General features: G+C 43.1%; 1 protein-coding gene across 4 annotated transcripts in view; it reads left to right on the forward strand.

Moving 5' to 3' along the window:
• DNM3 (dynamin 3) overlaps positions 1-22,252 on the forward strand; it is a 433,678-nt gene that overhangs the window by 108,140 nt on the left and 303,286 nt on the right. For all 4 annotated transcript variants that reach the window (XM_066261164.1, XM_066261161.1, XM_066261163.1 and 1 more), the window contains exons 5-7: positions 15,246-15,344; positions 15,966-16,126; positions 17,286-17,428. In XM_066261164.1, coding sequence (XP_066117261.1) covers positions 15,246-15,344; positions 15,966-16,126; positions 17,286-17,428 — 403 coding nt within the window. The remainder of the gene's footprint in view (positions 1-15,245; positions 15,345-15,965; positions 16,127-17,285; positions 17,429-22,252) is intronic.

Below are 22,252 nucleotides of genomic sequence, written 5' to 3' on the forward strand. Positions count from 1 at the left end.
CCCTTGTGTTCTTAGCCCATGAATTATTTCCGCTCCTGGCTGAAACATTCGGGAAGAAACTAGCAAAGCAGCCTGGCACTTGGTCTAAGTCATCATGACCTCTGATATTTGTATTGAAACCAGACCATTATGTTCCCATCTACTGGAGATGAGGGTAGAAAATTGACTCTTGGGTTTGGCACATGGACGTCATTGGCAGCCTTGATTAGAAGGGGTTGGTAGCAAAGCCTTTTTAGAGGAGGTTCAAAGGAGACTTGGATGTAAGGGAACAGAGACAGAATATAGACTGAAGCTCCTCCAGGTTTCACCACCGAGATAAACAGATCAATGGGACACTCGGTAGTATGAGATCAAGAGAATATTTTTGAAAGATGGAAGACATGATAGCATGTTTGTGTGTTGATAAGAATGACCCCAGAGAGAGAGAAAATCGGTGATGAAGGACAGGGGGATAAATGTAGGAGAAGCAGGATAAAGACTGCATAAATAGATGAGAAAAATCCTTGATTAAGGAGAGGGGACTATGATGTAGGGCATCTGTGGGTGTCCTTGCTGTACACCGGAGAGGGTTGGATTTGATTGGACTGGATTGTTTTTCCATTTGAACAGTACGGAAAGCAGAGATTATGGATACAGATAAAGTTAGTTGGTTAGTTAGATTGATTAGTGAGAAGATAGCTTTTATTATATTGGGCTTATTTATGATGCTGTAATGGCCACCTGTCCTGATGGGCTCTAATGGTCGTATAATAGAGATCCCCGTTTACACAGCTCTTCATCGTAGTGAGAAGTGACACTAACACTGGTGTGTTTTATAGATACTGCTGTACCTTAGCCAATCAGTTCATCATCAAGTGACACTCACATTATCTGTATAGAAAGCAGAGGAGTTGATCCCAGCAGGGGTATTGATTTATTCTTTGAGCATGAGGTCATTACCCATGAAGACTCTCCTTGTGCCTTTTATTTTGTAGGCGCGGCTATATTTCAGCATTGTGGTCCCCAATACAGGGCTGTTCAGAGGCCTCCCTAGGGAGGCAGGTATATCTGGAAATTCCTTTCGTGGTGATTTATTTCACAGAAAATGAATTTCATTTCTACATCTAGCATGATGAGAGAGGTCTTCCTGGAGTATTAAAGAACTCTCCAAGAGGGGTGTCTGACCTCTGGTTGGGAAGAGGGCACCGTTTTCTCTTGAGATGAAATTTGTGCATGGGCCAGGAAGCTGGAGGCAGACTTCTTCATTTGTTTCATGGAGGTGTGTCCAGCTGACCTCCTCAAGCTCTTGGTTTTCAACAACTTTCCCCTATTCAATCTGGAAAACATTAAAGTCCATGGGTGATGAAAACTGATACCCATTGACCTTTGGCAGCATTTAGCAGACGTCTGCTTTTCTGTCTGGCTGGAGGTGCTGGAGGTGCTGTTGAGTTGAACAGAAGCTTCAAGCATTAAGCATTATTAAGTCAGCATTCAGAAACCGATAAGGATGTTTATAAAATGCAAATATAAGAGCACCCCAGGGAGAAAACCTGTTTTCCAGGCTGTATATCTGTCTCTGTGGCAATTTTCCCTTTTACTTGGATTCCTACCTTACCTTGAAATTCTTAGCTTAACTATTCAACAAAATTAAAAAAGTTAATAGATGTTAAATAATCGCACACGAGCCCAAATCCTTCCTGAGAGTAATCAAGTCAGTTCATAGGTGCAAAGGTAGTTTATACTTTAAGAAGAAATGACGTACAGTGTAGCTTATAGGCACCCTGGTTTGACTTTCAGATACACTTTTGAGCTTATTTCTAACATGAGTGAGACGCATAGAGTCAATTAGATTTTTCTTTAATGGAGAAAGTGATAAGAACAGAGGCTAAAACCAAAAAGCTTGTGGTCTTTGAAAAAAATCATTTTATATCATCTCTGATCAATCAATCAATCATTCTTTTAAATTGACTGTTTACTGTGTATTAGGATTGAACAGGGAAAACCTTACACATCTGCTTGGAAGAATGCAGGGACCACAGAAACATGTGACCTTACAATCCTGTGTGATCAGAACTTTGATAAGAGGTGTATGGAATACATCATCACACTATAATATTCTGGAGTCTAGGAATTACAGATGCACATTTCAAATCATGCTGCTATTTTGCACTGAATATACTTGAATATTAAGAGTTTCATGCACATAGAATTTAAGTGGGGTTGTTAGATTAGAAATCAGCCCATTTGCAAAAGAGAGTAGTTCATCTGCAGGCTGATGAAGAGCTTGGCCCAAGCATAGAGGAATGTTTTCATTCAAACCTTTGACATGTATACTGAATTGTAGAATTATGTTTAAAATTATATCAAGATTTATATTTATCATAAAAAGTATGTTGAACCTTAGAATTGGAAACAACAACAAAAGAGATTTATCTTGTAGGCTTAAAGCTTTTTTAGTTGCTAAGAGAATAGATCTTAGAAGTTCTCCTCATAAGAAGAACTTTTTTTTATAAAGGTGTATTTTTATATAAATGTATATCTTTGACATGCTATTTTTATTGGGAAAGATAAAGTGGCCTTGATTGTGAAATTTGCTGTGAGAGAGAAGAAAGAGAATAGATTTAGATCGTGAATATGAATAGATATATACAGTATTTGAATTATTTTTTAAAAACAGAATGAAAGAGAAAAATGGGAAGGCACTTTGACAAGAGTCAACATGCTATGAAAATGGCCCTTGCTAGCCTCATCAAAATTTTATCAGCGTGGAAGGCTGGTGAAGATGTGGAACACTAAAATGGATATGTTCATCCCTTTTGCCACTGGGGGGCACCATAAAGACGTGGCTTGAACATGTCTAAAATTTCAGTTGCTTTTTGTGGAGATTGAATATAGAAATTTAAATGTGGAAAGAAACACAGTTTATGAGAAAGTTAAAAAATATGTAAGAAAGCAATAAAACATAATCTCTCCCTTAATTTAATTGCAAATTAGAGAGATGACTCTTATCTCAGGAATTCTCATTGTACTAATTACATGAATGTGTTGCATTGCTATTCAAGGTGGAAGTGTTTAATTAAAATGACTTCAGTATTAAAGATCAGTTGTGTTCTCATGCCTTCTTGTTTGAAAGTTCAAAGACACTTAAACGCTGTTAACAGTCACCTGTGTACTTAAATCTCACTCCTGAATTCCAATGTGACAACGACCTTCTGACATTACCATTGGCTAGTAGTAGCTCTTTTTAAAAGTTGCTGTAGGAACATATCCTACAAGCCAGCCCTAAAATATCTATCCAAACCAGATCCATAAAGTTATTTTGTGGGCAGTTTATTTATATAAAATATGACCATTGAAAATGAAACAACACTCTTCTAAATTTCTGTAAGACTCTTCATTTTTTTCTAGCTGACTTCAGGGTCCTCCTTCCATCTCTCTCTCCTTCCTTCCTTCCTTCCTTCCTTCCTTCCTTCCTTCCTTCCTTCCTTCCTTCCTCCCTCCCTCCCTCCCTCCCTCCCTCCATCCTTCCCTTCTTTTCTTCCTCCCTCCCTTCCATCCTCTCTACTTCCCTTCCTTTCTCCCCCATCCTTCATCTCTCCCTCCCTCTCCCTTTCTTTCCTTTTTCCTCCTTCTATTCTTTCTCGCCAATATTTCTTGAACAGAAGAACTATTTCTCCCACTGAGACAAGAATGAAATAAGAAAGTACATGCAGATAGTGGTTAATTTGGAGATATCTGGAGAGGCATTTGAAGAATTTATTGCCTGTTGACGTAGAGTTTTCTCTCTAAGTTGGAAGCAAGGCTGTGGGCTGAGAAAAAACTGGGAGTGGAAGGCAGAAAGGAGAGGAGAGAAGGGAGTTGTGTAAGATGTTTGAGGAGAAAGGTATTTTGAACAGCCGTGGGGAGAGGGAGAAGGAGAGAGTGGGCACTGCTGAAGGACTCCATTGGGGCCAGAGCACATGTGCACCAGGCTTCAGGACCGTGGTTCCCAGAAGCACTCAGCGGCTTGAGGCTGGACAGGCAAATATTTGGATTGCTCTTGAGTCAGAATTTTACAGGATTTGTTGGATAGAAGACAATGTGGGCAAAAGAGTTGAGGAGATTGGAAAAATAATCATTGGAAAGATGGACTCTGAAATCCTTGGGAGAAAGGAAGGAACGCAAAGCCAGACAGGACCTGTAAGTTTCAGGGGGGAGACGGGATGGTTCAGGGATGGGGTTCTGGATGAGGCTGGGGAGGATGGCGATGTGTTATTCATGGCAGCAGAGCAAAGGAATGGGGAGAATGGGAGTCTGTGGTTAGAGCAGAATGTGAGAGTTTATGATTTACAGCTGGAACGAGTCCAGGTCACAAATGTCCAGGATGTGGTCACGGGAGGAAATTGCTGAAATGGCATGCAGGTAAAAATCATGGAGTAGGGGAGGTCAAGAAACTAAGTGCATCCAGAGAACTGGATACATTATCTGGATACGCTGAAGCCACTTGGATAGTGGGGGAACGAAGGGTCGTGAGCAATAGCAGGATACTAAAACCTGCTGTCGCGAGAGAGTGTATGTGTGAGCGTGTGTTGGTGAAGATGGTGTCTGGGCGTTCCGTAGATGACAGCAATAGTGGAACAGAGGTGTGGGGCAGCACTGAAGCGTAAGGAAACTTCGTTAATGCCTGTTGTCTGTCCCTCCACCCCTGAGCTCCATGGCTCCATGGGGCCTGGGAAAACATGTAGTCTCCACTGGAAAGGCACGAGGGAGAAACCTGGGTTTAAATGATAGCAAGGGAGCCAGAGCTATTGTTTAGACCAGAACATGAGCGTGTTGGAGCAATTTGGTGACAACAGGGTTCCGAATGGCACGGTGAGAGGACTGGCAGCATGGCGGCAAGGGGAGGAAGTGGCAGCTTGGTATAACGAAGGACAAGCTGTTCTGCTAAAATAACTAAGACTCTTTTGCAGAAATTTCATTTTAGAGTAGCGCAGCCTAATGTTGAATAATAGTACAAACTCTGGAGCCAAGCTGCCTAGGTTTGAATCCCAGTCCCACCACTTACCAGCTTTGTGATCTTAGGCAAACCAACTTAATCTTTCCATGTCTCAGTTTCCTCATCTGTAAAATGGGGCTAATCTATAATACTTCCCTCAGAGGTTTGTTATGAAATTAAATGAGCTAATATCTGTAACGTACTTAGAAAGCATCTGGCCATTGAAAAGCATTCCTACACAAAGGTAATCATTCATTGGTTAGAAAGTGGGTTTGTGGCTGTTGAGTTTCAGATGCACAGAAATTATTTTTCCTGCAAAAATTCCTGTTATAAAAAACTTCAGAAAACCAGTGGTTTAGCCGTCTCGGGAAGCATAGTGCTAGTAAACTTCAAACCCACCCTGCAAAGTTAACCCTTGCTACCCACATGCATCTTGCCTGGCTCTTCCTGGGGCTGCCGATGTCAGCCCTCGCTCAGGGCTCTTTGCGCGTTTGTGCTGTCACCGTTATAAGCCATTATGGCACACAGAGCCAGAGCCCCCTCTCAAAAAGCGGCTGTAGCTCCTAGGCATGCGTGTGCATGTGCGTGCATGTGTAAACCACAGTTTCTTGTAATGGTGCCCATCGTGGCCTGTATAATGCGAGTCACGTTCTCTGTTAAGTAGGGGCCTCTGGAGCCCATAGAGTTCATGGAAACGTGTGCGCTTGGAGAAAGTCCTGTTCAGCAGAGGACGGATGACCAGAGGAGCTGGCTTGGGAGTGAGGGGTGACGGTAAAAGAGAGAGCTCGGGCGTCATGGACTCGTCTCAGCCTAACCAGCTGGGACTCCGGGTAGTTTCCTCGCACTGTGGTCTACAGAGGCCCCGGATGGCATTCTGGGCTGGAACGTTTTGTGGTCAGCAGTCAGCTGTCTGGAGTGTCTGTTCAGGGTCCCACGAAGGTTGTGAGGGCGGTGAGCGGAGCACACTCAGTGACGGTCTGTAGTAGAAGGCCCTTGGGATTGTTTTAAGACTCAAACTGTGAAAGCCTTTCACAGGCCAGGCTCTTTGTTTCCTTGTGAATACAGTTTCTTACAAACAAACAACTCGATATCTGCTTCTAGTTCATTCCATGCACAAATAACTGCGCCCAAAGTCTTTTCCTAGACAAGGGCCTTCAATCTGTTTTATTTCTTTGTTTCCTTGCCACCAAGACCTTGAGGCCACCTTAAGGCCACCGAGACACCAGCTCTCGGGAGGGAATTGTGCATGGTTTAGTGTGAATGGTGGTGAGTTCTGAGACGTGGCTTTGCAGCTAGCACCGCGATCAGGGAAAGAACACGCCCCTCACCGGAAAGGTTTTCTGGGCGCCTTTCTGATCCTTCCCACCCTGGCTCCCACTCTTGGCTCCAGGAGACCCCCCGACCTGCTTTTTGTCACTACCAATTAGATCTGTCCTCCCAGGGAAAATGGAATTGCACAGCAGTAAGTGCCAGCCTGGCTCCTGCCGCTCAGCACGCTGTTTTGGAGAATCAACCACGCTTTTGCACTTTTCAGTTGTTTATTTTTTTTAAATCAGTGGATATTTTACTGTGTGGATATGCCTTATTCTGTCAGTCCAGTCACCTGCTGATGGAATTGATGGATATTTAGGTTTTTCCCAATTTGGGGTGATTACGAAGAAACTGCCACACATATGTACGTACAGGTTTTCTGTGTTCAGATGGTTTCATTTCACTTGGGAAGGTCCCCAGGAGTGGGACGACTGGGTGAGTGTATGCTGAATACTTTAAGAAACCACTAAGGTCGTCTCCAAGGTGGTTGCATCATTTTCATTCCCAGCAGTGAGATGGGATGTCTCAGCGGCTCCACATGCTCCCCGACCCTTGGCATTATTGATTTCATTTTAACTGTAGTCATGGTTATATCTGTGCCTTGGTTTGCATTTCCCTGATGACTCATGCTCCTGACTATCAGTTCAGACCCTTTCTGGGCTGTTCATCAATTTTCTTTTGTTAAGTGGCTGTTAAAATCTTTTTGTCTATTTAAATTGTTTGTTTCCTTAGTATCAAGCTTTGAGGTTTAGAAATATAATCTGCTGATACAAATCTTTCATCATGTAATATAAATATTTTCTCCCAATCTATACCTTACTTTTAAAATATTTTCTTACCTTATTTTTTTAAAGGAAACTAACAAGCAATCTAATAACATTTTATTTTGATATGTGCAATTTATTAATTTTTAAAATGCATAATTTTTTTTTTTTTACTCCTAAGAAATGTTTGCCAACCCAGGTTTGCAAAAGGTTTTTGCCCATGTTTTCTTCAAGGAATTTTGTAGCTTTAGCTTTAACTTTAGGACTGTAATTCTTTCTGGGGGATGTATAGTGTGAAGGGAGAGAGGGTCAGAGTTCACTGTTTTCCGTGAGGATGTACAGTTGTCTCCACACCGTTGATTTTGAGCAGGTATCCTTTCTCTGTTGAATTACTTTGTTATCATTGTCCAAAATCATTTGTGTGTGTGTGTGTATGTGTGTGTGTGTGTGTGTATCTAATCTGTTATTCTGGACTCTCTCTCTCTTCCATTGCACTGTCTATCCCTATGACAACACCACATTGTCTTCATTATTGTAACTTTATGTTAAGCCTTGAAATCAGATAGTGCAAGTTTTGTGTTTTTTTTTCTTCCTGCTCACAAAAATTAAGGGATATTTTATCGCTTCATATTCATTTTGAGATAGCTTTTAATTTTAGTAAGCAGTATATTTTCATTGTATATCTTTTCCATATTCTTACTTTAAATCTACTTATTTCCTTATGTTTGAAGCGTAATTGTGGTTTAGCACATAAATTCACTTTGCTGTTTTATTTAAACTTCACTCTCTGCCTTTTAATTGTGGTATTTAGACCATTTACATTCAATATAATTATCATTATAGTTGGGTTTAAAACTTTTACATTGCTGTTTGTCTTTTACATATATTATAAACCTTTCTATATATAAAACATATGTCTTCTACATATGTTTTAAATGATACCCAGAATATGTGGCCGTTATTTTTGCTTTAAATTGTCAATTATCTTTTAAAGATATTAAAAAGGAAAAAGAGCTATCCTTTATTTACCCATATACTCACCATTTTCAGAGATTAAAAACCAAAATCTATTTGTGTAGATCTGAGTTTCCATCTTGTATTATTTTCCTTCAGCTTGAAGGACCACTTTTACCGTTACTGGTCGTGGAGGTCTCTGCCAACAAATTTTCTTTTGTTTTTACGAAAATGTCCTCATTTTGCCTTTATTTTCTGAATGATATTTTCTTGATTGGTATAGAATTTTAGGGGATAATTCTTTTTTCCCCTAGCACTTAAAGATGTCTCACTTCAATAGTTTCTGGTGAGATATCTACCGTTATTCTTCTCTTTGTATGACTTGCTTCCTCTCACTCCTGCTGCTTTTATGCTTTTAGAATTTTTATCACTGGTATTCAAAAATCAACTATGGAGTGTCAGTATGGTTTCCTTTGGTTGGTTGCTGTTCTTTGAGTTCTTGGACTGGTGCATTTATATCAACTCTTTTTCTTTTATTTACTCATTATCTTCAGATTTTCTTTATATCCTTAACCTTTTGTACATACCTATGATAGCTATTTTAATGTCATCTGTGAGTTCCATTGTTTCTAAGTGAGATTCTATTGACTGTTTTGTTTTTATCCTGATTGTGGTCACCTTTTCCTTCTTTTTTTGTACATCTAGTGATTTTTGTTTGAATGCTGGATATTTTGAATTTGACTTTGTTGAGTGCTGAGGATTACTGTATTTTTTTTTTAAATGTGTTGAGCTTCAGCCTTGGCCTGGGAGCTCAGTTCGTTAGAGTGTCATCCTGATCTGCCAAGGTTGTGGGTTTGATTGCTCATAAGGCACACACAAAAATCAACCGATGAATGCAGAAATAAGTGGAACAACAGATTGGTGTTTTTCTCTTTCGATCTCTTTCTCTCTCTCTCCCCTTCTGTCCCCCTTCCTCTCTCTCTAAAATCAATCAATAAAATATTTTAAAAAGTGCATTGGGCATGTTCCAGTGAGTAGTTACATTACTTGCAGACCAGTTTGATTTCCTGAAGCTTATTTCTAGGTTTTTGAAAGGGTGAGTCGGCAGGCACCTGTACTGAGGTTTGACTCTTCTGATGTCTCTAATTCATCAATGCCTCTCCATTTTAGCTGATGGGAACTTACATGATGCCCAGCCCTGCATGAGCTCTGGGAACTGTATGGCTTAGAGCTGCCTGGAAGCTGCTCTTGCCCAGCCACGTGGAATTTTACTTTAAGCCTGCGTGCATTCAAAGACTCCAGGGCACCCCATGCACATTTCTAGAGCTCTTCCTATTCACAATCCCTTTTTAGCTAGTACAGCATCCTGTCAAGTCTAGCTGCCTTGGCCTCCTTGAAATCCAATCGGTGTCTCCTCAACTAAGCAGGACTGCTGGGATCTGTTTGGATTTTTCCTCCCTGTGCTATAGCCCACAGATTGCCTCCAAGCAGAAACTGGGTAACTGTATGGCTCCCTTTGTTTCTCTTTTCTCAGGGGTCCTAGTCCTGGGTGACCTGTCATTTCATGTCTGAAGACAGTGGCTTTTATATTCTTCATCAGTTTTCTAGTCGTTTACAGCAGATAGGTATGCCTGGATTTTGTTATTTGTTCATAGCCAGCAACAGGAAACACTGGGCTCCTTTGCTTAACTGGAAATTCTTAGTGGGCCGTGGCTGCTCAGAGCCTTTTCAGTCCATTCTTGTATCGCCCAAGTTACAAGATCAGTTGGTTTTTTTAACCGCTGAAGGAACTGGACTTCTGGATTCTCTCTAACCCTGTTTCTGCTTGCAAAATGATAAGTTTCTCCTAGGAACTCATCTTCCTTAAACACCTTTCTCAAAGCAGTGTGGAGCTATTGAGACAGGAACATTCTGGCCCTTTCCCATGGCTCTTCCTCTAAGCAGGTGCTTGGTCCGCCTTGCGAGGTATCCGAACAGGCAGGTTTATGCCTAACATGCATACCATGAACCTCCGTCTTTCCAGTTCGCAGTGTGGTGCCCTCGCTGCCCAACCTTGCTAAGCCAGGCTTCTACAATGGCTGCTCTCTTCTTCAGAGTGCCCCTGTTTATACCGATATGCGGTGGTGATGGCACATGTGATGCTGCAGATAGTAGATACATCCTTCCTGGTGGATTTTTATCATATTGTGGTGTTTCTTATCTATGCTGTCGTTCAGATACCCAGGTACCTCTGTCCCGTCACCCTTAGGGATGTAAGGACTTTGCATGCTTAGATCCAGCAAGTGGAAAGTGGGGCAGCATGCAGGAGCTGGCGTGGGAGATTCTACAGACCCAGGCTAGAAGCGCACCCAGTACTTCTCACCTCTGATTGGCTAGAGCTCGGTCTCAGGAAGATTATAAAGGGGGGTGTGGCTCCAGTGGAAGCGGGTTTTGGAAAGAGTTAAGCCGTGTGCCAAGGAAGATGAAGAAAATGGACATAGGTGGCCTAAAAGGCAGAGTGATTTACTTTTTTTTTTTGTATTTTTCTGAAGCTGGAAACGGGGAGAGACAGTCAGACAGACTCCCGCATGCGCCCGACTGGGATCCACCTGGCACGCCCACCAGGGGCGACGCTCTGCCCACCAGGGGGCGATGCTCTGCCCCTCTGGGGCGTCGCTCTGTTGTGGCCAGAGCCACTCTAGCGCCTGGGGCAGAGGCCAAGGAGCCATCCCCAGCGCCCGGGCCATCTTTGCTCCAATGGAGCCTTGGCTGCGGGAGGGGAAGAGAGAGACAGAGAGGAAGGAGAGAGGGAGGGGTAGAGAAGCAGATGGGCGCTTCTCCTGTGTGCCCTGGCCGGGAATCGAACCCGGGACTTCTGCACGCCAGGCCGACGCTCTACCGCTGAGCCAACCGGCCAGGGCCAGAGTGATTTACTTTTATATGGATTCTTTTCCCGTTGTTTCTTTGCGCCTTACTCTATTTTAAAGTACAAATTCTCAGTGAAAGCGCCACGCTGTGCCTAAATATCCTTATCTTTGAAGTAATTCTTTCTCCTTTCCCTTCTTATCCTTTTGTCTTTCTTCTTCTCTCCATTCCTTCCACAAATATTAAATCTTTCAAGGATTTTGCTAGACTCTGGGCATATACTGGTGAGCAAGATCAATTCTCTGTAACCATAGCAACGATACTTTGTATGTTTTTTATTGCTTAATATTTTACTGGCTATCGCATGGAATAATGTTATCTGATGACTTTGAAAATGAAAACTGCTATTCAGAATTGTTGGAAGTAAGAAGGAAATAATGTTTGTGGAAAACTTATAGGAAAAAAAAACCCATGAAACTATTCCCATTCATCGCTGATTACTTGCAGAAATAAAATATTCCATGATCTTTGCCAAACAGAAAGAACAACATTTACTTCAACAACCCCCTCCCCTGAATCCCACCAAAACCCAAAACAAAAAAAAAAAAATGCATTAACTGAAGGACATCTAATTTCCTAAGTCTGTTTCTCATTTTGCTATATACATGTTTACACTAACTCTTCACTGATTTTTTTTTTCATTGCTGTTGTTTTAGTGTGCACAGTGTTCCAGATTCCTTTTCTGGAAACTGCTAATGTGGTTCCTGGCTTGGTTTTGTCCCATTTCTTAATTAGAGGAAACAACACACTACTTAGGATTTAATCGCATACATAAATGGAAGAAATGGCGGTGATCTTATAGGAAAATCACCGCACTAACAACAAACACAGGTGACGTGGCAGGACCGTATCCCATTTCTTTTCTGAAATGTGTATTTCAGTCCTTGTCTGAACCTAAGGAAAATAAACATGCTCGTTTTCTTTTTTTTTTCATTCACTCATTCATTTAATAAACATTTATCATATCCCTGCTCTGTTTGGCATCTGTAGGAATTGCTTCGAATGTGCGGATTGGATGTAGCTTTTATTTTTGAAGAGATTGTGACCTTGTGGGTGAGAGAGGCAAACAAGCAGTTTCCTTGTGTCCCGTGGGCACTGTGATTTCTGTGGACACAGGGAGCTTTGAGGGCATGGAGGAAGGACCCCAAACTTGTACCATGGGGGCTTGATGAGGGAGCTGCAGGACGAGCCTGGAAGGGATTTTGAAGGAAGGGAGGAGTTGTCCAAGGAAAGGAGCTAGAGAGGCTGTCTGGATGTGTGTGGGGGTGTGTGGGGGTTGGAGAAGGAGGATTGGGCTCAGAGCAGAGAGGCGCGAGTATGTGGTCACGCGGAGAACTGCAACTCCTCGTATGTTGGAGCTTAGGATGGGAGCAGAATGAGAGCGAAACAAAGCTGGTGAGACCACCGCTGTCATTTGGTGAGTGGTTTATATGGGCGAGGACTTGACATGAGTTGGTGTTTGTCTTTCATGAATAGACTTTTTTTTTATTTGAGCAATTTTAGGTTCTCAGAAAAATGGAGTGGGACAGTTCCTCTCTACGTCCTGTCGCCAGCCAGGCACAGCCTCCCCAACGACTGACATCCCCTACCCGAGGGGCGCGTTTGTTACAATCAGTGGACCTAGGTTGACATCATTCTCATTGAGTCCTTAGTTTACATTAAGGTTCACTCTTGGTGTTCTGCATTCGAGGGGCTTTGACACGTGTGTAATGACAGGTGTCCGCTGTTGTAACATCGTACAGAAGAGTTTTACTGCCCTAGAAACCCTGACGCTCTGCTTTGCATTCCCGCCTCCCCAACCCTCGACAAGCGCTAATCTTTTTACTGCCTCCTAGTTTTGCCTTTCCCAGAATGTAATGCAGTGGGGAGCCTTCTACCACTTAGTAATACTCATTTAAGGTTCCTCCATGTCTTCCCATGGTTTGATAGCTCTTTTTTTTTTTTGACAGAGAGAGAGAGAGGGATAAATAGGGACAGACAGACAGGAACAGAGAGAGATGAGAAGCATCAATCATCAGTTTTTTGTTGCAACACCTTAGTTGTTCATTGATTGCTTTCTCATATGTGCCTTGACCACCGGCCTTCAGCAGACTGAGTAACCCCTTGCTCAAGCCAGTGACCTTGGGTCCAAGCTGGTGAGCTTTGCTCAAGCCAGATGAGCCCACACTCAAGCTGGCGACCTCAAGGTCTCGAACCTGGGTCCTCTGCATCCCAGTCCACCGCTCTATCCACTGCGCCACCTCATGGTCAGGCAATAGCTCATTTCTTTTTAGCGTTGACTAGTATTATATCCTAGTGATGCTACTTACGGAAACCCAATACTTTGACCTAGCACTTTTGTTTTCAGCCTCCACTGCCACCCCTGTTATTCTCAGGGCTATAGGTGCCCAGGTCTGGAACCTTTCTGAAATACTCTGTTATAAATCACCCAGCATTCGAGCTTTGTTGTTGGTTTTTGTGGATTGAATTGTCTTTCTTCTTGATCTGAGTCATCCTGCTGACATTCCAGTTTCAAAATTTTTCTGCAATTCCCCCCCATTTTCTTTGACCTTCTTGGTGGAAGCCTTTTTTATTTTTAAAATTCATTTTTGGTCCTGGCCAGTGGCTCAGTGGATAGAGTGTCAGCCTGGCATATAGATGTCCTGGGTTCGATTGCTGGTCAAGGTACACACGAGAAGTGACCATCTGCTTCTCTCCCCCTCCCTCTTCTCCATCCTCTTCCCCTTCTCTCCTTCTTCTCCTCCTGCAGCCAGTGGCCTGATTGGTCTGAGCATTGGCCTCAGGCACTGAGGATAGCTTGGTTAATTTGACCATCGGCCCCAGATGGGGATTGCCAGGTAGATCCCACCAGTCAGGGCACATGCGGGATTCTGTCTCTCTGTCTCCCCTTCTCTCACTTAAAAAAATATGAATCAATAGATAAATATTGATGGAAGTAAGGGACAAATATATCTGTTATGCTACATAAATGTCTAGGTTTTTACATTATTTTATTACTGAAAGGAAGCTTGAGGTCAATTCTTTATTTTACAGGTAAGGAAAACTGAGGCCCAGAGAGTTTAAAGACTTGCCTTGAGACTAGAGTCCAAGCCTAAAGATTCCTAGTTCAGTCTTTTTCCTATTAAGTCTTGTTTCCTTTCCTAAGAAGTAGTAAATGCTATCAGACTTGAAGGTTTATTTCTGGTTATGACACTGTCCTATACCCAACATTTCTTCTTTAATTTTTGACCTCAGTGCTCAGAACTGGATTAATAATAAGCCTTTATTTATAACACACTCTCATCATTGGTCCATGTGTAGCCTATTTGTGTATGTTTTTAAACAATGTAATACATAAAATGTAAGCATCCGTGTTGTGTGCAGTACCTGGGAGGAAAATTTAAATGCATAATTCTCATGTATGCATGGTCCAAAAATAAACTCATGAATTTGAACATATTGGTGATATAATGGTTTATTTTTTCTGTTGAATAGGAAGTTATCATATTGATGAGGGAGTGGTGTTACTATTCTCCATCTCATGCCATTGAAATCCACCAGACTGGGGTGGCAGTGGGTCAGAAAACAAAGTCAGGCAGAGGGGAATAGGATCAGGATCAGGCATATAAGTGCTTTGTATTTAGCATTGAGACATATACAGGTGGTCCCTGAGTTACGAACGAGATAGGTTCTATAGGTTTGTTTAAGTTGAATTTGTATGTAAGTTGAAACAGGTACATTTACCTATTAAATGCAACTTAGACAGATGTTTGTCTTATCATAATATTTGTTTTTACTTTCCTGTGCATATAAATACTTAAATGTTTTCAAATACACCCTTAAACAATCTTGGTTGATACAGAGGATGGGAGACTTGTTGGAGACGGTGGGATGGTGTTAGAGTCAGGGTTGATCCTGCTGCTGGAGTCAGTGTCCTGAAGGAGGCATCCAGGAAGGTTTGGACAGAGCCTTTCTTTTTCTCATCATCAGGCCCTGTAGCGTCTCAGGCCTTCGGTAATGTACGATAAACTGTGGTGAACATCTTTGTGTCAGGATATTGCTCCTCTAACTTTGCCATTCCTGCTTCAGTGAGATGAAAAGCATCAGCTAACTTTGTAGAAAACTTGTTCTCTGCTGCTCTAGTTCCATATGGTCTTCGTCTTCGTTGGTTAGTTCTTTGTCATGGGAGTCAGGTGACTCGGTGATATCACTTTCACTGATGTCCAACTGCAGGGATTATCAGTAGCTCTTAAGGTGCTCTGTTGGTCAATGTGAGATGTACATAAGTTGGATGTTTGTAACTCAGAAGCTTACTATATGTCTCCAAAACTTGTTAGCCCTCTGCAAATTGTGTAATGTTGTGTTGGTTTGCGATGCAGGTCTAAGAACCATTGGAGTTATCACCAAACTGGACCTGATGGATGAAGGGACAGATGCCAGGGATGTTCTGGAGAACAAGCTGCTGCCTCTTCGCAGGGGTAATGGCCTGGGTCCTGTATGGGGCTCCCTCTGACAATGTGGCGGACAAACAGTGGGGCGGCCAATGGGAGGTGTGGTGTGCATGCTGCCACAGGTGTGAGGAATGGGTTTAAGATTAGTTATGGTTTTTTTGGGGGGTATTTTTCCGAAGTTAGAAGCAGTGAGGCAGTCAGACTCCCGCATATGCCCTACTGGGATCCACCAGGCATGCCCACGAGGGGGCGATGCTCTGCCCATCTGGGGCGTTGCTCTGTTGCAGCTGGAGCCATTCTAGTGCCTGAGGCAGAGGTCATGGAGCTGTCCTCAGTGCCAGGGTCCACTTTGCTCCCATGGAGCCATGGCTGCAGGAGGGGAAGAGAGAGATAGAGAGGAAGGAGAGGAGGAAGGGTGGAGAATCAGATGGGTGCTTCTTCTGTGTGCCCTGGCCAGGAATCAAACCCAGGACTTCCACACACCAGGCCAATGCTCTACTGCTGAGCCAACTGGCCGGGACTCAAATTGAGTTTTTGTAAGGGGATCCACTCCTTAGATCTTTCTTATTCACCCTTTTTGAGAGCCTTGAGATCCCCCAGATAAGCCACCAGAGTGTCCTAGACGCCATAGGCACGTGTTTGTTTCAGGTTACGTGGGGGTGGTCAACAGGAGCCAGAAGGACATCGATGGGAAGAAGGACATCAAGGCCGCCCTCCTGGCGGAGAGGAAGTTCTTCCTCTCGCACCCAGCATACAGACACATTGCTGATCGGATGGGGACCCCGCACCTGCAGAGGGCCCTTAACCAGGTAAAAAAGATGCGTTTTCAGGCAACAGGAACAATGACAAAATATGTTAGTGACTATTGGAATTCACATTTCTCATTTTTATATCCATTTCCTTTTATAACATAAGACGTGCAGCTTAAGTTATAGAAAATTTTAAAAAATGAATGCAGCCTGACCAGGCGGTGGCGCAGTGGATAGAGCATCAGACTGGGATGCAGAGGACCCAGGTTCGAGACCCCAAGGTCGCCAGCTTAAGCACGGGCTCATCTGGTTTGAGCAAAAGCTCACCAGCTTGGACCCAAAGTCTCTGGCTAGAGCAAGGGGTTACTCAGTCTGCTGAAGGCCCGCGGTCAGGGCACTTATGAGAAAGCAATCACTGAACAACGAAGGTGTCGCAATGCGCAATGAAAAACTAATGATGGATGCTTCTCATCTCTTCGTTCCTGTCTGTCTGTCCCTGTCTATCCCTCTCTCTGACTCTCTGTCTCTATAAAAAAAACACAAAAAACAAACAAACCCCCCCCCCAAAAAATGAATGCAGATATTTCGTTCCACACTGCTACTGTTCTCGTCAATAGAATCATCCCCCTTATTGTTGTAAGAACAGTGCTCCAAGCAGAAAGAATCCTTATTTAAGAGCCGTGAACAGGGGTATCTGTTTTAGCGCACATTTTTATATGCAGCCTGTAGAAGGTGTAAGTAAGCCAGGGACCCAACACAGTGAGACAGGCCTAGAGGCAGAGTCACACGGAAGCACCTATCTGGGTGCAGAGCGGAGAGGAGGCTCACGGCTGACAGGTACCTCTGAGCCCCACCTCGGGTAGCCACGTGGTCCTAAGAACGCCAGACAGCCCCTGTCACTCTCTACTGCCTTCATGTCCACCACATCTTGACTTAACAGTGCCTCCGACAGTCAGTCCATGCTAGGTGTTACCTGGCATCCTCCTTAGGACAGCCGCTGCACGTTAGCAGGGGGTTCCAGAAGGCCCCAGCCAGCAACTCTAATTCCAGGCACGTTGAGCCTCGCTTCGGGCAGTTGACGACCCGCCTCCACGCTCAGTCTCAGCTATGGGTGTCATCTGTCAGGTCTTGAGGAATTAGGAAACCAGTGAAGGCTGAGTTTTGTGTCGTGAGCTACTCCTCACTCTGTCCTGTGCGTGTGTGACTTTGTTTTGTTTAGCAACTGACCAACCACATTCGGGACACCCTGCCAAACTTCAGGAACCGCCTGCAGGCGCAGCTGCTGTCCATAGAGCATGAAGTCGAGGCGTTCAAGAACTTCAAGCCAGAGGACCCCACCCGGAAGACCAAAGCCCTGCTGCAGTGAGCCTCCTCCCCACACCCCCACCGCCATCTGGCACCCCTGTTTCTCCCCTTGGCTTTGCCTCAGTCTTGGGGTCGTGCTGTTTCCTAGGCTTAACAGAAGCAGTCGGTCAAGTGTACAGTGACCCTTGAATCCATATGTTTTCTTGAAGAATGATTGTTGGTCTTACTCTCTTGTTATTAATTTAACCAATTGCCCATCCCTGTGCTCAGTTTTATTGTGTTTTTATAATTGGATTCAGAAAAATGGGTAAAACCAATATGGTAGCTCAGCAAGGGTGTTTTTTGTCCTTAGAATGAGAGAGAAGTGAGCAGAGCTCCTAGGGAAAATGTCACCTGTATTGCACAACCACTTCTGTTGGTGTCACGTGTACTTATCTTTCAATCATTTCCTGTAATCTGTGCACGCTTTTCAGTGGCTTGAGAACCACGGAACCAACGGAAAAGTACAGACTCATTGAAATTGCTTCATCCCTGTCGATGATGATTTTAATTGAGCCCCTCAAACACGCAGACGAGGAAACAGCCACTTTTGACTCCTTCCTGATCGTCCCTCTTACCCATCTGGGTTCCTGGATTTATCCCTGCAGGGCCTGGGGGTGGCACAGCAGCATTGTTAGAGAATGACCAGGGCCTCCTGTCTCTTACCTGCACTCCCTCCTTCAGTCCCTCCAGCTTTCTCTACTGTAACTTGCCTCAGTTACCCCCTCCAGCTTATATTCCATGGCATCTGAATTCCATCTCCAGGGGTCATGCTGGCCACTTCCAATGGCCTGTTTCTCCCTCGACAGGCTTGCACTCAAAGTGCCCTTACTTTGGTGTTAACGTGCACCGTGTAATTCTTTTCTCTGTGGGGAGATTTCTGAATGCTCAGATTACTTAGGTACCATTTTAAATACATCATCTTATCCCATTTAAAAATAATTATAGGCCCTGGCTGGTTGGCTCAGTGGTAGAGCATTGGCCCGGTGTGTGGATGTTCTGGGTTAGGTTCCCAGTGGATGTTCTGGGTTGGGTTCCCAGTGGATGTTCTGGGTTGGGTTCCCAGTGGATGTTCTGGGTTAGGTTCCCAGTCAGGACACACAGGAGAAACCACTAGCTGCTTCTCCACCCTTTCCCCTCTCTCTTTCTCTCTCTCTCTCTCTCTCCTCCTCGTGCAGGCAAGGCTTGATTGGAGCGAATTGGCCCTGGGCACTGAGGATGGCTCCATGGTCTCCGCCTCAGGCGCTAAGAGCTCAGTTGAGCAGCGAAGCAACGCCCCAGATAGGCAGAGTATCGCCCCTTAGTGGCTTGCTGGCTTGTTGGGGTGCATAGAGGAGTCTGTCTCTGCCTTCCCTCCTCTCACTGAATTAAAAAAAAATTATAAGACCATACAGAGGCAATGATTTTTTTCTTGGATTCTACTCTTTCCTAGTTTATTTTTTTTTCTTTTTTATTCTTGGCTTTGATTAGGCGCCTATAAAAATGCTTCACGTTGCAGAGGAAGGAAAGCTATTTCTGTTCAGGCCCTAGGTCATCATCCTAGCATCCAACCCCAAGTCTGGTCCTTGCAGAGATGAGGTCTTGCCTCTGTGACTCCACGGGACTCAGATGGCAGAATTTTCCTTTTTTCTTTCCGTTCTTCCTCCTCTTCTACCCACCTTCCTTCTGCCTTCCTCTCATCTCTGTGTGTGTTTTTAAAATTTTTTTTATTTAATTAATTGTGTTTACATAGATTCTAGGGTCACCCCGAATGCATCCCCCTCCCCCCCTATTCCCCTCAACATCTCCCTTGACCCCCTCTACAGCGCCCTCCCCCCTTCCCTTTAGGTTTATCCCATCCTATCACCCCCTTTCCCTCTGTCCTCTTTTCCTCTGGTCCCTTTGATCCCTCCTCTGTCTCAATTCCGTTCCTCAGTTCTCATTATTCCTTGGATTCCTCAAATGAATGAGGTCATATGATATTTTTCTTTCTCTGCCTGGCTTATTTCACTCAACATAATAGTTTCTAGGTCCCTCCATATTGTTGCAAAAGGTAATATTTCCTTTTTCTCATAGCCCCATAGTATTCCATTGTATATATATGCCACAGCTTTTTAATCCACACGTCCACTGACGGACACTTGGGCTGTTTACAGCTCTTTGCTGTTGTGAACAATGCTGCCATAAACATGGGGGTGCATTTCTTTTTTTCAGTTGGTGATATGGTGTCCTTGGGATATATTCCTATAAGTGGGATGGATGGGTCAAAGGGCAGTTCCATTTCTAATTTTTTGAGGAATCTCCATACTGTTTTTCCACAGTGGTTGCACCAGTCTGCATTCCCACCAGCAGTGCAGGAGGGTTCCCCTTTCTCCACATCCTCGCCAGCACCTATCGTGTGTTGTTTTGTCAATGAGCACCATTCTGACTGGTGTGAGGTGGTATCTCATTGTGGTTTTAATTTGCATTTCTCTAATGATTGAACATTTGTGATGTTGAACATTTTTTTCATTTCTCTATTGGCCATCTATATGTCCTCTTTGGAGAAGTGTCTATTCATTTCTTGTGCCCATTTTTTTTTTAAATTAATTAATTTATTTATTCATTTTTAGAGAGGAGAGAGAGAGAAGGAGAGAGAGGAGAGAGAGATAGAAGGGGGGGAGGAGCTGGAAGCATCAACTCCCATATGTGCCTTGACCAGGCAAGCCCAAGGTTTTGAACCGGCGACCTCAGTATTTCCAGGTCGACGCTTTATCCACTGTGCCACCACAGGTCAGGCTTGTGCCCATTTTTTTATTGGATCGTTTATCTTCCTGGTGTTGAGTTTTACAAGTTCTTTTAAAATTTTGGTTATTAATCCCTTATCAGATGTATTGTCAAATATGTTCTCCCATTGTGTGGTTTGTCTTTTTATTCTGTTCATATTGTCTTTAGCTGTGCAAAAGCTTTTTAGTTTGATATAGTCCCATTTGTTTATCCTGTCTTTTATTTCATTTGCCTGTGGAGATAATTAAGCCAAGATATTGCTGCGATAGATGTCGGTGAGCTTACTGCCTAAGTTTTCTTCTAGGATACTTATGGTTTTACGATTTACATTTAAGTCTTTTATCCATTTTGAGTTTATTTTTGTGCATGGTGTAAGTTGGTGGTCTAGTTTCATTTTTTTGCAGGTAGCTGTCCAGTTTTCCCAACACCATTTGTTAAAGAGACTGTCTTTACTCCACTGTATGCTCTTACCTCCTTTGTCAAATATCAATTGTCCATAAAGATGTGGGTTTATTTCTGGGTTCTCTGTTCTGTTCCATTGATCTATATGTCTGTTCTTATGTCAGTACCAGGCTGTTTTGAGTACAATGGCCTTGTAGTATAACTTGATATCAGGAAGTGTGATACCTCCCACTTTATTCTTCTTTTTCAAGATTGCTGAGGCTATTCGTGTTCTATTTTGGTTCCATATAAATTTTTGGAACAGGTGTTCTATATCAGTGGTCCCCAACCTTTTTTGGGCCATGGACCAGTTTAATGTCAGAAAATATTTTCACGGACCTGCCTTTAGAGTGGGATGGATAAATGTATCACGTGACCAAAACAAGCGTCAAGAGTTGAGTCTTAGACGGATGTAAGAGAAGGAATCTGGTCATTTTTTAAAAATAAAACATCATTCAGACTTAAATATAAGTAAAACAGAAATAATGTAAGTTATTTATTCTTTCACTGCGAACCGGTACCAAATGGCCCATGGACTGGTACCAGTCGATGGCCCGGGGGTTGGGGACCACTGTTCTATATCTTTGAAGTATGTCATTGGTATTTTAATCGGTATTGCATTGAATTTATAAATTGCTTTGGGTAATATAGGCATTTTAATTATGTTTATTTTTCCTAACCATGAGCATGATATATGCTTCCACTTGTTTTTATCTTCCTTGATTTCTTTTATCAATGTTTTATAATTTTCTGAGAACAAGTCTTTACCCTCCTTGGTTAAATGTACTCCTAAGTACTTCATTTTTTTTGTTGCAATAGTGAAGGGGGTTGTTTCCTTAATTTCTTTTTCTGACAGTTCATTGTTCATTTATAAAAATACCTCTGATTTCTGAGTATTAATTTTATATCCTGCCACCTTGCCGAATTTGTTTATTAGGTCCAGTAGTTTTTTGACTGCGACTTTAGGGTTTTCTATATACAGTATCATATCATGTGCAAATAATGATAGTTTTACTTCTTCTTTTCCAATTTGGATGCCTTTTATTTTTTCTTTTTGTCTGATTGCTGTGTGGCTAGGACTTCCAGTACTATGTTGAATAAGAGTGGTAAAAGGGGGCACCCTGCCTTACCTGTGGTGGCGCAGTGGATAAAGCGTCGACCTGGAAATGCTGAGGTTGCCGGTTCGAAACCCTGGGCTTGCCTGGTCAAGGCACATATGGGAGTTGATGCTTCCAGCTCCTCCACTTCTTCTCTCTCTCTGTCTCTCTCCTCTCTCTCTCTCTCTCTCTCTCTGTCTCTCCCTCTCCTCTCTAAAAATGAATAAATAAAATAAATAAATAAAAAATTTAAAAAAAAAAAAAGGGGGGGGGCACCCTGCCTTGTTCCTGATTTTAGAGAAATTGCTTTTAATTTTTGTCCATTAATTATAATGTTGGCTATGGGTTTGTCATAGATGGCCGTTATCATGTTGAGGTATGTTCCCTGTATTCCCACTTTGCTGAGAGTTTTGATCATGAATAGGTGCTGGATTTTATCAAATGCTTTTTCTGCATCTATTGAAATTATCATGTGGTTTTTCTCCTTCCTTTTGTTTATGTGGTGAATCACATTAATTTATTTACGAATGTTGTACCATCCTTCCCTCCCCAGAATAAA

Source organism: Saccopteryx bilineata, chromosome 2, assembly GCF_036850765.1.
Source record: "Saccopteryx bilineata isolate mSacBil1 chromosome 2, mSacBil1_pri_phased_curated, whole genome shotgun sequence".
Classification (NCBI taxonomy): Eukaryota; Metazoa; Chordata; class Mammalia; order Chiroptera; family Emballonuridae; genus Saccopteryx; species Saccopteryx bilineata.